The sequence below is a fragment of the Pseudorca crassidens genome, chromosome 15 (assembly GCF_039906515.1).
Source record: "Pseudorca crassidens isolate mPseCra1 chromosome 15, mPseCra1.hap1, whole genome shotgun sequence".
Classification (NCBI taxonomy): domain Eukaryota; kingdom Metazoa; phylum Chordata; class Mammalia; order Artiodactyla; family Delphinidae; genus Pseudorca; species Pseudorca crassidens.
Window position 1 is genome coordinate 55,919,576 of NC_090310.1, and position 17,302 is coordinate 55,936,877.

At 45.4% G+C, this 17,302-nt stretch overlaps 1 protein-coding gene across 1 annotated transcript; it reads left to right on the top strand.

The window, feature by feature from the left end:
• The first annotated feature begins 224 nt into the window (after window positions 1–224).
• Window positions 225–12,353, top strand: PROKR2 (prokineticin receptor 2). The gene is made up of 3 exons (XM_067707542.1): window positions 225–362; window positions 2,480–3,081; window positions 9,228–12,353. Exons 2-3 carry the CDS (start codon window positions 2,624–2,626, stop codon window positions 9,922–9,924), a joined length of 1,155 nt encoding a protein of 384 aa, XP_067563643.1. The 5' UTR covers window positions 225–362; window positions 2,480–2,623; the 3' UTR covers window positions 9,925–12,353.
• The last annotated feature ends 4,949 nt before the right edge of the window (window positions 12,354–17,302 follow it).

Below are 17,302 nucleotides of genomic sequence, written 5' to 3' on the forward strand. Positions count from 1 at the left end.
TTCACACGGGGGTACGGAGGGCTCAGAAACTCTCTAGAGGGACCCACCCGCGCCAAGGAGGCTAGAGCTCCATGCGTCCGGCGCCCGGGGAGCACCAGTTGCAGGAGCCGAGTGCCCACCCTTCGCCTCCGCGCAGAGACAGGCGGGGACCCCGGGGCGGAGCCGAGCGCGGGGCGGGAGCACTCGGCCGCGCCCCAGAAGCCGGGAAGAGCTTCGCGGGCGGAGCGCCAACTCTAGCGGAAACCCGGAGACCGCGACTCGCCTGGGAAGCGCGCTGAGCCAGGAAGAAAGAGGAACACCTCCTGCGCAGTGCAAGTGCGGGTCCCCGAGACCGCCAGGTGGACAGGGAAGCGCGGAAGCCCGTAGGTGCAGAGCTCCGCGCAGTCCCGGGGTTCCAGTGGCCGGGTGGGGGGCGTCGCCCGGGCTGAGGGGTCCGATGCCCACTTCTTTCTCTGGGGTCTTCGGGACGCTTTGCTTGCTGCCGCCCTAGGGATGCGCCCTGGCTGGCTCGCACTAGAGGTGTGGATGCCCTCAGATGACCAGGCCGGGGACCGTAGGCTGGGACTGGGCAGTGAGGCCGCAGACCGAGGGAGCCAGTGGGTGGGCGGGCGCCAAACTGCAGGGGAGGGCGTGGACGGGGGACACCCTCGGGAAGGTGAGCAGGAAAGGGGAGGAATTTTCTCTGGGAAAATTCCCGTTCACCGTCTCCTCCCTCCACCCCCAGTTTTCTTCCCGCCCGGAGATCCCACAGGCTTTGCTTCTCGAGCTTAAATTTCCGACGATTTCCGCCCCTGCTGGGGCAGCGCCTCCGGGAGCCGCGCGGCCGTGCCGGGTGGTTAATAAGGGAGAGGAAGGACGGGGATCTTGCAGCGGGCTGGTCAAGGGCAGCGAGTGCATCCAGCGGTAACGGGGAGGGGACCTGCTCTAGCCCGGGCGCCCGCTGTCTCCTCGCGGGTCCCGGGACCTAAGAGCAGCCGAACGTAGAAGCCGAGAGGGCGCAACTCCCGCTTCTCCGTCTCAGGCTGTGCAGTGTCTGTGGGGGTTGGGGTGTCGCGTGAGACGGAGAGGCGACCCAAAAAGAGGACGCCCCCAGCTGCGGTTTTGAGCCTCCCCTCGGGTATATAGTAGGCAGGCGCGCCGCAGGTTGGAGTGTCCCCGCCACCCTGCGACTGCTGTCCCTTCCGGGAGCAGTTCCTGTCCTTCGTTCTCCCTCTCTTCTCAGAGGGCTGGGCCAAACCTACTGTCCAGTTTGGTCCACTTCTTGCTTCCAGCATCCCACAGCCCCCACACTTGGAGTCCTTTCCAGGTGTGCTAAGAGGTGGGGGAAGGTGGTTCATGGCTGGATGGCCGGGAACCCCATTCCGCAGGTGCTGGATCTGGGTTCTTTTTCCAGTCGGTCAGACACAGCGAACCCAATAGTGCCCCATCTCCTGAGGGCTCAGTACTTCAGAGACTTTATTTCCTCCCCCGCGGGCATCTGGAGGCACCAAGAATGTAGAGGACTTAGGCCATAAGAGACAGGTCAGCCCTCAGGCCCTCCTGGGTCCTCACTGACACTTCCCCCATGCCCCTTGGGTGGCTGTTTTCAGTTAAGCGAGGTCTTGGAGCAGCCACCACTTTCAGAGGACACAGACTTTGGTGACAAGATGTGGTACCTCCCAATCAAGGCTGATTCTGGAAGGGGAGCTGGGGGCCTGGTGAAGGGACAGCTCAAAAGAGTGGAGACAGGGAAGGGGAGCAGACAGAGGACTTCTTTCTAGAGCGGCCCAGTAGCGCAGCAGAATTACCTCTCACCCACAGGCCCCTCCACCTGCAGAGTCCTGATCAGGATCCTCATTCATTCCTTCAGCAGATTCCTATCCAGCCCCTACTCTGTGCCAGGCCCTGGGCTAGGCAACAGGAATTTGGTTTACAGGAAAACTGGGATTCAGAGAGCATAAATCACTGGCCCAAGTTGACTCAGCCTGTCCGTGTGAAAATTGTGACTTCCAAGTCTGTGGACTGGCCAGGACAGAGGGAGCAGTCCCTGCTTTGGGGGAAGGACCCTGCTGTATCACCATCCTCTGGCTTCATTGTCCCTGGCCAACAGCTGGCACAATGTTGTGACTGCCATAGAGTCCTGGGTCAGCTGCCTGAGCAGCTGGGAAGAACTTACAGAAGACCCCTGTGGGGGCTGCTGGCGGGAGGGGGACTGGGCAGTCAAACTGGTCCTGGTCCCTGGACAAAGGGCAAAGATACACATTCTTCTTGGGTGTCTCTGGGGAGTCCAATCCATCCCATGCCCAGTCCCTCTCGATAGCCAAACAGCCAATAGAGGGTTTCCCAATTTCCGGAACTCATGTGTCCTCCCCTCTGTGCCGCGGGTAGTTCTGTCTGTGGGTTAGACACTGTGTCTGGTTGGCCTATACCTGGGAGAACTCTGGGAGGATGCTACCAGGTGTTCTCCTATATTTTATCAACTGGTTGTGTCTCCTTCCAGGATCCATGATGGCGTCTTGACTCCCCACAGATGTGGGCAGGGTGCTAAGATCTCTGACCTCATGAAAGCAGAGGGTCTGGACCCCCAGCTCAGAGTACTCAGACCGCGGAGACTCCTGCATACCACTCACTGGCAAGCTTCACCATGGCAGCCCAGAATGGAAACACTAGTTTTGCAGCTAACTTCAGTATACCCCAAGACCATGCCTCCTCCCTCCCCTTCAACTTCAGTTATGGTGATTACGACCTCCCTCTAGATGAGGATGAGGATATGACCAAGACTCACACCTTCTTTGCAGCCAAGATCATTATCGGGGTGGCACTTGTGGGCATCATGCTGATTTGTGGCATTGGCAATTTTGTCTTTATCACTGCCCTTGCCCGCTATAAGAAGCTGCGCAACCTCACCAACCTGCTCATTGCTAACCTGGCCATCTCCGACTTCCTGGTGGCCATTGTCTGCTGCCCCTTCGAGATGGACTACTATGTGGTACGCCAGCTCTCCTGGAAGCACGGCCATGTGCTCTGTGCCTCTGTCAACTACCTGCGTACCGTCTCACTCTATGTCTCCACCAATGCCCTGCTGGCCATCGCTATCGACAGGTGAGGATGTTGGGTAGGGGTAAACAGGGAGGTGGCCCAGGTTGCCTCTTTCCTCACTTCAGCTCTAAACGTTGGCATTACTCCAGATTCAAATGCGTGCCCATCTATCGAGGCAAAAGGAGACTTGGTTTCTCCAGTTGTGGCTCATGTTCTCCCAAATGTGGACAAGAGTGAGGCTCCTGAGCCTCCCAGCTCTGGGCCATGCCCCCATACACCACATCTGCTTCAGACACAGGCACGTCATATAACCATGAACCTCACCAAACACAAAAGCAAAAGCAGCATTTTAGGCAGGTTACTACTTAGAAGCCACATTAACTAGGTTAGCCAAGGCAGCTTCAAGTCAAGATAGCATGTGCGAAGTTTTTCCTGTAACCACTACCCAAAGATATAGAACATTTCCATCCCTAGAAAGTTTCCTTGTGCCCCTTACCAGTCATTCCTCCCATCCCAGGCAACCACTGATCTGATTTCTAGCGTCATAGTTTAGTTTTGCCTATTTTTTAACTTCGTAAAAATGGAATCATACAGTATGTACTCTTGTTTTTGGTGACTTTGTGGCAGAGCTGATTTTAAAATAAGATTACAGGGTTCAGTTGCAAAAAAGAGGGAAGGACATTCTTGCCTTTCTTTTTTGCATACATCCATGTGCTTATTTGCATATATTTGCATGAGATGTTCTGTAAGTCCTTGATCTATTGTAAATTTATAAAGTAAAATTTCTAATAGCAGCTTCAGACAAATCTGATACATGTTTTATTTATGTAAATAGCTGTAGGCCAGCACTGGACTACCAGTGGCTCTGCTTGAGGGGGGCAATTTGTGTCACATCTTCTTGGTCCACCATTGTGAGTTATGCTCATTTTGATGATGTGTTTTTAATCATCTTTTTCCCTTTTATCTCCTTTCAACTCCAGTTTTTCCCTTATTCTCAGTGCTATTTAGGTCTGTGGTCCTTTTTAATCAACCCGGTGATTATTTTTCATTTATGATAATATAATACACATACAGGTATAAGAGGCATCTTCCTATTTATAACTTAATTCCTGCAAGAAAAAACAATTTTGTTATCACAACTTTGAGGCTCGTAAGCTCTGAACCCAGTGTTTATGAAACTTACCTATTAACCAAATGCACAAAATTCCCCAGGGGAAATGATACAAAGTATGTTTGGTACAATGGTACAAAGTCAGATTCCTGGGCCCCTACTGAATGGGAATCCCCTGAGCTAGGACCTAGGCATCTGCATTTTACCCAACCCTGAATGATTCTGATGTTTACTCAAGTGAGTTACCACTGTTCTCATCACCTTTGTTCCATTGAAACCTTTGTCTTCCTAATGTAGTTGTGGGGTTTTTCTTTCTTTCTCTTTCTTTCTTTCTTTCTTTCTATCTTTCTTTCTTTCTTTCCTTCTTCCTTCCTTCCTTTCTTTTTTCTTTCTTTCTTTCTTTCTTTCTTTTCTTTCTTTCTTTCTTTCTCGTTTCTTCTTTCTTTTGTAACATGGGAGATTCTCAGGAAGCAACCATTCTGTTACAATACAGAGTGGTTCATTTTCCACCCCAAACCAGCTCTGCCTCAGTCAGCTTCCAGCTCTGTCAGCCATTCCACCATCTCCCAGTCACCCAAGCAGGAGATACTACCATCATTCTTTTCCTTTCTCCCTGTTCTACTGCCACCCACACACCCCTACACCAGGTGCAGCCCTACCCCAGGTCCTGGCAATAGTCCCTCCAGCTTCATCTCTTGGCAAGTCATGGCTGGACCATCATAATGCTCCTCTAACTTGTCTCTTCACCCCTTCAGGAGCCCCTGACTGTCCCTTGGAATCTATACTCATCCATATTAAGCATCAGAATATCACCACTGAAGAGTCTTTCTAATATATCTCATTCCTTACAAAACCTCCAAAAGTTTCGATGCCTATAGAATACATGCCAAATCCTGAGTCTAGCACCCCAGAGTCTTTGTAATCTGATGCCAATCTGTCTTTTAATCTCATGCTGTGTCTGGGGACACAGACGATCTTTTCCAAAGGACATTGTGTTTTAAGCATAATAACCACTCCTATCTTCATGTTTCCATAGTGCTTAGTGCAGAGCCTCAAACCTGTGCCTTAGTGTGGTTTACCCCTAAAATAGACCCTGAGACAAGGATTCATGTGCAGGTAGCCCTCAGTGAGCACCTATAGGGAGATAGGAAATGAGGCAGTCAAGGGAAGGCAGTCAATACAAGCTGTGTTATTGAACAAGTTTCCACTGTGCACAGCTGATGCTTATTCCTGCCACAGAACTCTTGGAGCTGGTGTAGATCACACCTCAGAGTTCTCCCAGGAGTGAGAGGGTGGGAGGGAACTAGGATATTTATACACCAACCCTCATAAGTCATTTGTGAGGGCCACTCTGGAAATTCTGTGCAAGTTACCAAGAGGAATCTGGAAGCCAGAGAAGGCCTTCCAACAAAGAAATGCAGGTTTTAGCAGGTGGCAGTGGACAGGCATACAGTGAAGTGATAAAAGCAAAGGGATAATAGAGGGGCACCAACAGCATCTGCTACAACCTGGTAGATCTACAGGTTGCTGGGTTCTACTTTGTGCCCAACCTATACGTATGGAAACATAAAGTAGTAGAAGACACAGTCTTTGACCTCAGGGAGCTTTTCTTCCACACAAAAACTAGAATAATCTAGTGATAAGTGAAGAGTAACTCAGAGAAAGACAGATGATTATGTTAGTGATGCAGTCTGGGAACGCTTCATGAGGAAGGCATTGCAATTCAAGTGTGCTATTCTGACCACCTCCTATTCACCCCGTTGATGAATGCAGGACTCTCCAGCACCAATAGTAGTAGATAACTGAACCCACAACACCTCAAACTAGAACAATGAGGGTGAAAGCACTTGGCTGGTCTCATATACTGCCAGCCCAGGGGAGGAGGACACTGCACACCAGGCAGGGTCACGTGGGAGCTGTGCTTGGGAATAGAATGAACCAGCAGGGGATGTGAGCAGCAGGGTCTATAGTGACAAGAGGCTGAGGTGACCCTTGGCTCCCATGGGAGGATGTGATTGACTTGTTTGGATGATTTTGCCAACTGGCAGGGAGGTGAAACCCATTAGGTTGAGGATTGGGGGTGCAGCTATTCCCACTGATAGAGGAACTAGCAGGACAAGAGCATTTCTCACTGGGTGGAGGGATATATCTGGTGAAAACAGAGGAACTCACAGCTAGGCTTTTGGGGCCCTGTAGATGTCAAAGCAGCACATGGAATTTCAGCCCTTACAATCCAGGACCCTAATAAATAAATAGCAGCCCTCTTTCTCACTCAGTTTCAAACCAACTGAAAAATAAGGCAAAATGATAAGAAAGATGAATGATGTCCAAACTCTCACTTTTGCTGAGATGACACTAATTAAATAATGGGCTTGTATCTGTAGGCATGGGGACCACAGCTTACTCAGAATTAGATAAACCTGCAAACCCTGACACAGGTAGCAGCAGAAGAGCAAGGTTCATGTGCAGAGGGCCTAGAAGGGATGATATTTGAAGTCATAGAGAACCCAGAAAAAGAGTGTTGACCTCAAGAAACACATATCCAAGCAGATAGATGGCAACAAAGACTTTGCAGATATCCCTCTTGCCAATGAATGAGTCATGCGAAAAGATGGGTTTAAACAAAGTATTATAGCTTCCACCATGCTTTATGTACATTTACCTTCTCAAATAGAATCTTTCAAAAAGCCTACAAGATTGTCTGTAAAGTTATTTTTATCTCCCTTTCACAGATGAAGAAACTAAGTCCCAGGAGCATAAGTAATTTATTCAAGAATTTAGGTGCACAGCTGAAATCCAGGGCTTCTGAATAATGCCTAGGCCAATGTTCTTTATTTTATTATTTAGCTGATGACAACTCTGAATTTTGGAGCATCCTATAGGATAAGGAATTAGAATTTAGGAGTTGACAACAGATTAAGCAGGGCTGTGGAAGTTCTCTTTGACATTGGTTACTGAGATACTTTTCATGCAAGAACCAGACTGAGAGAGTTATTAAGTCTTGAATTAGTTCTGCATTATCTAAGGACTTTGGACTCAGTATGATAGGCAGAATAATGACACCCCCAAGATATCCACATCCTAATCCCCAGAATACGTTATGCCTAAGGGGAATTAAGATAGCAGATGGAATTAAGGTTGCTAATTAGCTGATCATAAAATAAGGACATGAGACTGGATTATCCAGGTGGGCCCAGTGGTCCTTAGATGTGCAAGAAGGAGGCAGAAAAGTCAGTGTCAGTGATGTGTTGTGGGAAGGGCTTGACTGGTTACTGGTGGCTTTGAACATGAAAGGGGGCCCTAAACCAAGGAATGCAGGCAGCCCTAGACAAGAAACAAATGAGATTTTCCCCTCAGAGCCTCCAGAAAGGAACACAGTCCTACCAACAACTTGATTTTAGCCCAGTGAGACACATGTCAGACTTCTGACCTCCAAAACTGTAAGATAATTAATTTGTGTTGTTTAAGCCACTGAGTTTGTGGTAATTTGTTACAGCAGCAACAGGAAGCTGATACACTCAGTATCACAGAGAGACAGTGATTGTGAGATGTCCCTGCCCCAGTGAAAGATTGGCTAGCCCATTTGTCCCAATCTCCAGCCCTGTGAGCCTTGCGCTACCCAGGCAAGTCATGCAGGTTAACTTGGAAAAGCTGGGTCCCATGGATGGGTGAAGAACTCCAGTAAGCACTGCTTATTAATATATACAGCTAGGGTGTAGCCACTGGTTGGGATGGGATGCAACTTTATCTCATGTCTTCAGAAAGCTGCAAGCTGGGGAGAGCCAGGCTGCTATGAGATCTCCTAATTGAAGTCTATAGAGTCAGAGCTGCCAGTGGGCAAGGGGAAGGCAAGAGCCAATAAAACAATCTTATGACAGACATATTGTCAGGGACAGACAGAAATAACATGGCAGAAGGCCTTCTTGGTCAAGTCAGAAACTTGGAAAGGTGACCAAAGGGTCTTGTTACAATAGAAGGGTAAATTGGATAGAATTTCTATGGGTGGCTTCCTGCTCTTGGTCATAACCTGACTCAAGCTCCAGGTAAGGGGTACATATTCATTTCCAAGGTTGTATTGTTTCTTCCCTACCCTTCATGCCTCTTTTCTTCCTCCACCTTCCTCCACCACCTCTTCCTCCACCTTCCTCCACCACTTCTCCCTCTCACTCCATAAAATGCACAGGAATGATTCCAGGGCACTAAATTACCTAAATAGGTGTTGTTAGGTTTTTCTGGAAAGAAGGTATTCAACCTACACAAATGAGCTCATTTCCCACAAAGGGCTCCAACCTCTTTCCCAGGCAGCGTTGCTCATTGGAAAGAGCAGGATAAAAGTTTTATGCTGTGTGCTGCTTTATGGTGTCAAGGCAACTTTACACACCTTCTCATCTGAGCTTGAGACAGCCCAGGGAGTTGGGTGTAAAAGTTTTGTATGAGGAGCCTGGATTCTGTTCCCTGCACCAAGTGAGCTTGGGCAAGTCATTTACACCTCACTAGATTCCTCAGATTCTACCCTTAGTCCACTCCTGCTCTGTAATGCAGGATGACACCTGAGGGGAGGAGAGAAAAATTCCTAGTCCACAGCTCTTCTTTCACCTCTACACTAGAAGATGTTTGGATTGAAGGGTTTTGAAAGAATTATGTTCTTAGGCAGAATGGCAAGCTGGAAAGCCAAGGTGGTATCAATAGGGCTTATAATCATGATAGGCCACATGTACATGCCACACCTAGTACATGCCAAGCATTTCACAAACATTATAATATTTAATATTCACAGCAGCCCTGCAAGGTAGGTGTCATTTTATTTCATGTTGCACCTGAGGAAATGAATCTCAGAGAGACTGAGTGATTCACTCCAGCCAAGATTTATTCTGTCTGTTTGACCCAAATCCTGTGCTGTTTACACTAAATCACTCCTCTCCTCCAAATGCCAAATGATGTTGCTAAAATAAGATGAAGCACGTTGATGCTGGAAAATTAGGTACGTGGGGAGTCATTGTGCCATTTTGTCTGCTACTGTGGGTGTTTGGGTTAGTTAAAAACCAATAATGATTACAAGCACACATCATTATTACTGATAGCTTCCCTCCCCCACCAGATATCTCGCTATCGTTCACCCCTTGAAACCACGGATGAATTATCAAACAGCCTCCTTCCTGATCGCTTTGGTCTGGATCGTATCCATTCTCATCGCCATCCCATCAGCCTACTTCACAACAGAAACCGTCCTCTTTATTGTCAAACGCCAGGAAAAGATCTTCTGCGGCCAGATCTGGCCAGTGGACCAGCAGCTCTACTATAAATCCTACTTCCTCTTCATCTTCGGCATCGAGTTCCTGGGCCCGGTGGTCACCATGACCCTGTGCTACGCCAGGATCTCCCGGGAGCTCTGGTTCAAGGCAGTCCCTGGTTTCCAGACGGAACAGATCCGGAAGCGGCTGCGGTGCCGCCGGAAGACGGTGCTGGTGCTCATGTGCATCCTCACGGCCTACGTGCTGTGCTGGGCGCCTTTCTACGGCTTCACCATCGTGCGCGACTTCTTCCCCACTGTATTCGTGAAGGAGAAGCACTACCTCACAGCCTTTTATGTCGTCGAGTGCATCGCCATGAGCAACAGCATGATCAACACCGTTTGCTTCGTGGCCGTCAAGAACAACACCATGAAGTACTTCAAGAAGATGCTGCTGCTCCACTGGCGGCCCTCCCATGGCGGGAGCAAGTCCAGCGCTGACCATGACCTCAAAACCAGCGGCCTGCTGGCCACGGAAGAGGTGGATTGTATCAGGCTGAAGTGACCCACTGGTGTTTCGTAATTGAAAACCCAAAAGCCAGTACTTAGAGCACAATTCACCAATAACCAAGTTCACAGACTGCTTGGGGAAAGGACAACTGTGTTCACACCTCACTGCTCTCAAGGAGCTGGATGCTTCTGGAGCCATAAAATGTGATGCAACTAGACACAAACCACAGCAGCTGACATTTACTGATAGCTGCTCAACACCTACTGTGTGCACAACCACACCAGCGAGATTAGATAAGGGCAACAGGAGCTGACATTTACTGATTACCTACGGTGCAAAAATATTTAAATAGCAAAATGAAATGGCAGAAGCCATTGGAGTCATTAAGCTATATCCAGATATTTAGGTGGTCAAACAGAGGCCACAGATGGTTATCTAGACTCATTCTTCATCTTCCCTCATTTTATATCTGGCCAGTGCAGGAAAGTCAAAGCCTACAGAATGCAGCACAATGGAGATAAAAGGGTGAATTAGAGGGTGGGGTTTACAGCCTCATGGGAAGACAATTCACGCCATCACACTGAGCTTTCCCACCCAGATCTTATGACCTCCCTAGAACATTCTCTAGGATTCTGGCTGCCAGAAAAGAATTTTTCTCATAACCAGGTCATTGGTTATCTATAATGGTGTAATTTCAAAGGAAAGAACCAAAAAATTTTCTTTTCCACTGATGCTTGAAAACTCATCATTCTTTTGGGTGAAGACAGACAATCCTGAAATGAGGAACACATACAGTTCCTGAAACCTTAATGTGAAGGATGTCAGCAGCTCTAGTGTCAGTGAGTAAGGGGACAGAGAAAGGGGTCGAGTTTGCCACTGGCAATGAACATAATCTGTGTGGCTATTTTGCTAAGGCCTGGGCCACTTTTCTAGAACACACCCTTTCTTGCAAAGACGAGCTCTACTTGGAATCCAAAGACCTGGGTTCAAGTCCTAACTCATGTGACCTAGATGTTTACTGTCTCTGCATCTCAGTTTTGTTCAACGGAACAAGGATGATGAAAATATTTTCTCTGCCTGCCTTACAGGACTGTTGGGCAAGCCCACTGAGGTCATAGTTTGTAAAAGTGCTTTTCAACTATACAAGTGATGAGAATGGATAAGAGATATTGAATGATTTGTTTGGACCCCATCCACTGTGGCTTATTATGGAGAAACACTCCCACTTTTTCATCCTTAGTCTATGGACCAGTGATCCCTGAACTCTTCTCAGTGCAGTCCATCTACATCAGGGCAAAAAAGGAATCCTTGTCCTGGGTTATAATCAGAAAGATTCAACTTCAGAGTCTCAGTTACCCACACCCCACTCCAAACTTTCAGTATCCCTGTGGTCATAGAAGTGTTGATAGTCTTCCCTGCATGTTGCTAAACAGCACATCCCAGGGCTGCCTAAGTCTGTTTGTATAATCACACACCTGTGGTAATTGTGCGTAGTTGTCTTCATTTCTTCCTGATTCATTTTGAAGCAGAGTCTATACAAATGGTTTGGGATTGACCCAAATGACCCACATTTGGGCAATTCCTGCTCTTCTATAGTGACGGGGTTATTTAGTTGTTTGCTTGTCTGTGTGTGTATGTGTGTGTGTTTAATTAATTGTTGGTGTTTTTAATCCAACAGTGATGTTTCAACCAACATTTTCCTCCATCACCACCCAGCATGTTCACCTTCAGCCCAATCATTGTACCCTCAGAAAATGCAAACTCACTTTAACATTAGGCTAAGCCAAATTGTTTATAAATTCTGATTAGACAAAATTACACAATGCATTCTAAAGCCAAGCAAGTAAATATTTTGGGGTTATCTGCATTTTCACAAATATGATAACTGCATTTTTATTTATTACCCCTGTCCTGACTCTTCTCCTAAAGATGATTCTTTAAGAGTACACTGTTACCAATTGTGTCTGTCAAAAGAATTCAGTCCCTTTTTCCTTTTTATACTAAAACATACCATCCTCCCTTCATTTAAATTTAACTGAAACAACTTTTGTAACTATTGGTGAGATTTGTGATTTTCCAGTGAATTAAAGTGTTATGCTGTTATCAAATGAAATTATTAACATATGGAATCTTAACCACACTGTTGAAGCATTTTCCCTGCTAATCTTCTATATGTTAGTATATTTAGATATCAATGAAGTGATAGCCATTTAAACAATTCAACCTTGCAACAGAGAAGGAAGTTCTTGAAGGCATTTTTAGAACAGTGGCAGCTCACACCAGCAACGAGCCTCATCTTGGTCACGTCCCTCAAGCTGCCAGCCCAGGAGTGTACTCATGCATGCAAATAAATCAAAGAACCGCTACTCCATGTTCACGTTACCCTTTCATTTTAAAATCATCTTGTTTGTTTAATGAAAACTGCTGTTTGCATGGAGACTGTTCATTCCTCTAACTGGTGTTAACGTAATAAATTAATTGCACTTGTGCTTACACTTTTCTTTTCAAGACTAATTAATACTAAGCTTAAGATACTTTTAATGCACTGAGATATATAAACATTCATATATACTATTATATATTGGAAATTTAATCTCCTTTGGCAAAATGGATCCATTTCCTTGGCCAGAATAAGAGAAGGATGGCTTTGTGATGAAGCTATTAGATTTTTCTTTCAGCATCCAACATCAAAAATAAGTTGATTCTCAAGTTGAAATCAAAAGATGGCTTCAGGCCCTTCATGGATAAAAACCAATTGCAGACTTCTGAAGGAAAAAGTGACACATGAGGTGGTTAGAAGACTTAAAGTAGTTCTATTTCTAGGGGAAATTTTTGGCTTTGAATCGTATCTCCTCAATTTAACTGTTATCTCTCCCTTGGGCTCAGGAAAACACACACACACACACACACACACACACACACAACTACACCTCAATAGGACACCAAAGCAGGAAAAGGCCTTTTAGGACATGTAACTCAACTCACTCCTTTCTTAGGTGAGAAGATCTGAATTTCAAATGAGGAAATGACTTGCTTAAGGATGCACAGCTAACACTAACATTTGCTGGAGCCACAACATTGCCCCCAGGTCTCACTCTGGTCTAGTGAGCTGCATTCAGTAACTGCCCTCCTGTGTCCAAAGGAGGGGACTTCCTCTAAGAATGTTTAAAGGGCCATTTAAACTGGTTTCTGACCTCCTGGGAGAATCTTAATCTGCACAAAAGATACCTTCCTTCCTTCTGGCAAGCAAAGAGTGCATCCATCCAAGGGACTTCATAATCTAGACCCCAGGGTTCCAGAGAAATCAGAATTACACCAGGGTCACTCTAGCGCTCCTGCCTTTCTTTTCTCCTATTGAGAGAAATGCCCCCTCAGGGAGAGGTCTGAGCACATTTGGCTTGAACATACATGGAACTATTTATATGTGATGCTGGAGCCATGTGGGAAAGCAGATTATGAAGAGGGGACCCTGGCCCTAGGAAAAGTAAGTGGTGGGGAAAAGGGCTTTCTCATATTCAAAGGCAAAGCAAGTCCAAGGCCAGAGTGTGCAATCATCACACAAGTTCCAGCTGGTTGATCCTGAGCAGTGGTCCTTCTTCATGCCTCCCAGGAACCAAATGCCTTCTGGTCACCAGGTCAGCCTCTCTCCTGAGGTACACCAACCAGGCTACACATCACCTCCTTGGGTTGCTTGAACCACTTACTCCTTTACAGATGCTTAAAGAGCTCCAAATACAGGACAATATTCCCGAGAGATAAGCTGGTGTAAAAAAAAATGTGTTTGGCACTTTCTTCAGATAAAACAAATTGGCGGGAGGTGAGGGATTCATTGGAACTTGAAAAGAATAAGTAGTTATCGAATAGAGGGAAGTAGGCAGGGGTTTGCCTCCAAGAAGCAGGTGGTCAGCTCTTGGAACAGAATTTCATATAGATGCAAGGTCTTTCCATCCCTTTGTTAACTGAATTTCCACGTATGAGTCACAGGCTGAGATGAAAGAGGTCATCTTCAGAATCTCATTTAATGCTGACTGTAGGTTACCAGCTCTGGATCCAGCTCCTAGGCAGGTTCCTGACACAATACTTTGACTGAACTCTGCAGCAGGGATGGTCCAGTGTGTGCAGAAGAAGGTCTTCCGCCCACTCAGCCAGTCTCTGTGCTGGCTGTACAAAAATGGGAGTGCAAGCCTGAATCTGAAAGTGACTTTTGAAATGATATATGATTAATTCCATGTTGAGGTTGAGATACCGTAAGCACAAAAATGGAGAGAATTTAGAAGACAGATTCTTTCTGGCCATGGGAATCAGAGAAACTTTGGAGTAGGGAAGTAGTTAGGCAGAGCTCTGGAAGATGGAGCATGGTGGGAAGACGATATTCTAGGCAAAGAGGACAGAATGAGCAAAGACATAGAAGAGGAGAAATGAGATAGAATATAAGTGGAACAGAAAATAGTTTGATTTGACAAACACATAGAATGCAGAGTGTTTAAAGGGAGAACAAACTCCAGCAGCAGGATGAAGAAAGACGTGTACTGAAAGAGCCTGGGATTCACAGTCAGAATCATGTTCAAATAGTAAATCATACTTAACCATGCGAATTTTACTATACCCCTTACCCCTTCATCTATAAAATAGGGATGATAATAGTACTTACATCATAGGATTATATGTGGTTCAAATATATATCTTAGAAAAATGCCTAGCACAACATAAGCAGTCAATAATATTAGCTGTTATTTTTAGAATGATTAATTCTGGGAACAGAATTTCTCCTAGAGGAATCCAGAGTATTGTGTCACATATAATGCATATACTATTTGGGAATTATTCAACCAGAATATTTTCATCTTCTGTGACTCCAAGTCTCTAGCCATCTTGGACTCCCAACTGTACCTGGCCAGCTCAAATCACAGGATATCTTCCATAGCATAAAGAAGATGCCCTTCCATCATTGAGACTGAACCAGAAAGATTAATGACCCTCAGGAAGGAGACAATGATGTAGGGGAAGTCCCTTCCACACAGGAAGAAGGAAAGAGCGCCTACCCCTTCCAGTCCCCATGGTTGTGGGAAAGAAAGAAACAAGTTAAAGACCAGATGCATTTGTCTTTGCTTTCTCCTTCAGGGTCTAAATCTAGGTGGTGGAGGTGAGGATGCAATAGAAGCACCTAAGTAATAGAGAAGCCTAAGATCATGGGGCATGGGGGCACCAATGAAACACTTGCCCAGGTTTCACTGGGGGAGGCCCTAGACCTCTAAGAGGAGCCCAGCAGTGGAGGAAGCTGCAAGACAGAGGAGTCTGATGTAGCACCTTGATACCTCACAACAAGCAGTGAGGTGTAGGGATCCATAAATTCGCATGTGCCCCACTTAGGGGTCACAGATGGATGGACAGAAGCCTGGGGTTGGGTCAAAAAGGCCATTTTGTGTGAGACCTTTACAATCAAGTACAAATAGCCAGAACCATAGACTCCAAAAGACTAGTTGGAATGCATTATTTTTCAACAACCCATCCTGCAGCACGGCCAGCAAGGATCCAGAATCCACATAACAGCATGTGATTCGGAGAATTCCTTTTATGCTCCTCCAACATGCAGTCACGGAAACTCCACTATATTTGGAAGGAGTAAGAAGGGGCTGAAAACCAAAACATTTCATTTATCTGAAAGTGGGTGATTTAAGCTGAATGGAGTATACTTAAGTTCAAAAAGACTATATGTTATTAATAGCTAAGTTTAAGTTTGTTCTCTACCTCCCAATGAGACAGGGGTTCATAAAGCTTTGATCAGTGATAGAAAAGTCAAGAAGCTATGTTTTCTCCATACATCCAAGTGTCGTGTCAGCCAACACTGCACATATAACAAGGATGAAAAAGCAGCAGAAATTGGGGACTGGGATGGAGAGAAAAGAGGAAAAGAAATTGAAATCATGAAAGACTATATCTCTTAGTTTAAAAATGTATATCCCCCTAAAAGAAAGCCAATGGCTCTTTGGTGATGGAAGCTGGTGCTGTTGTTGAAAATGAAGAAAGAATGAAAATATTAGGTAGGTGAGAAGTTAAGGATCCTTTAAGAAAATGATAGTTCTTAACCAGAGAATAGAAGTTCAGATACATTACTATAATGATATGTTTGCTTATTCCGATCCATGGCATGAATAAATTGAATATGTTTTATAGAGAAACAAGAAGTGATTCACAATACTTCCACAAAAGCTACAGCCTGTGGAAAAAAATTGCATTTTATGGAAGAAATTATATGCTGTAGTGCTAGTGATAAAATTGGGGATTTCCAAAGGTGGAGGATGAATCCTTCATGAATGTCAAGGCTCTATCTTTTCTTTATCTCAGTTAAACTTTCAATACTTTGATATTTTGATTAGTTAGATTTATAGATGGTTGGAATAACATTGATTAAAGCATCTATGACCATCTAAAGATTTTATCCATTACTTGACTGAACCTAGAGAAGGCCAGATTATTAAAGGTCTGGACCCCTGAATGGGGATATGCAGTGGACAGGAAATAATTGGATGAATTCCTTCTCATTCGAGCTCAAAGTTTGAGCTACATCAGCTAACAGGAAATTTTGCAAAAGGCTTCAAGCACGATTTGGCATTCTCACTCAGTATGCCTGAAGTTCTGCATTTTTATTTTATTTCAGCAAATGGTTATTGTTCCATATAGAGGCAGCTGTGAACTCTGGGAATTAGTTCTCCTCTTTCTCTTCCTCCTCATTACTATCATCACCATCTACCATCTGCAGAGAGTTGAGGGAGTGTCAGCGGGAAGAAGCAGAAAACTGCGGGGGTCCATAGCTGACCCAGGAAAGCATTGCCACCCACAGCTACACTGTTTTCACAACAGTATTTTTATTTTATAATTAGGCCATTGCTTTCCAGATCTCTGAGCTTCACTTAATGAAGGGACAACCCCAGCTTCTGCTCCATGGTTATTCTTATTATAGCAATCATAGAAATACATGGTGTTGATATTTCTGGTTCTCACATTACTCCACCTGAGCCTGACTTCTTTGCTCCAAGCAGTATTTTAGCTAAAAGTATCTCTTAACTTTGGGTTTACAAACCCACTGAAGTAGTTCTGAATGAGCCTTCTATTCCTCAGTATAGTAGGCTGAATAATGACCTCCTAAATATGTCCACATCCTAATCTCTAGGAACTGTCAATATGTAATCTTATGAGAAAGGAAACTTTGTTTGTATGATTAAGTTAAGCATCTTGAGACTAGGAGATAATTTTGTATTATCTGGGGTGAGCCCAAAGTAATTACAAGCATCCTTATAAGAGGAATATAAGAAGGACAAAGTCAGAAAAAGGAGATGTGGTGACAAAAACAGAGGCTGGAATGATGTGCTTTGAAGATGGAGGAAGAAGCCACAAGCCAAGGAATGCAGACACCTTCTAAAAGCTGAAAAAA

Excerpts from the sequence above, each read along its gene's own strand:
- PROKR2 (XM_067707542.1), top strand. The coding sequence starts at position 2,624 with ATGGCAGCCCAGAATGGAAACACTAGTTTTGCAGCTAACTTCAGTATA. Across the intron at positions 3,082-9,227 it reads CTGGCCATCGCTATCGACAG|ATATCTCGCTATCGTTCACC; the intron begins GTGAGGATGTTG and ends CTCCCCCACCAG.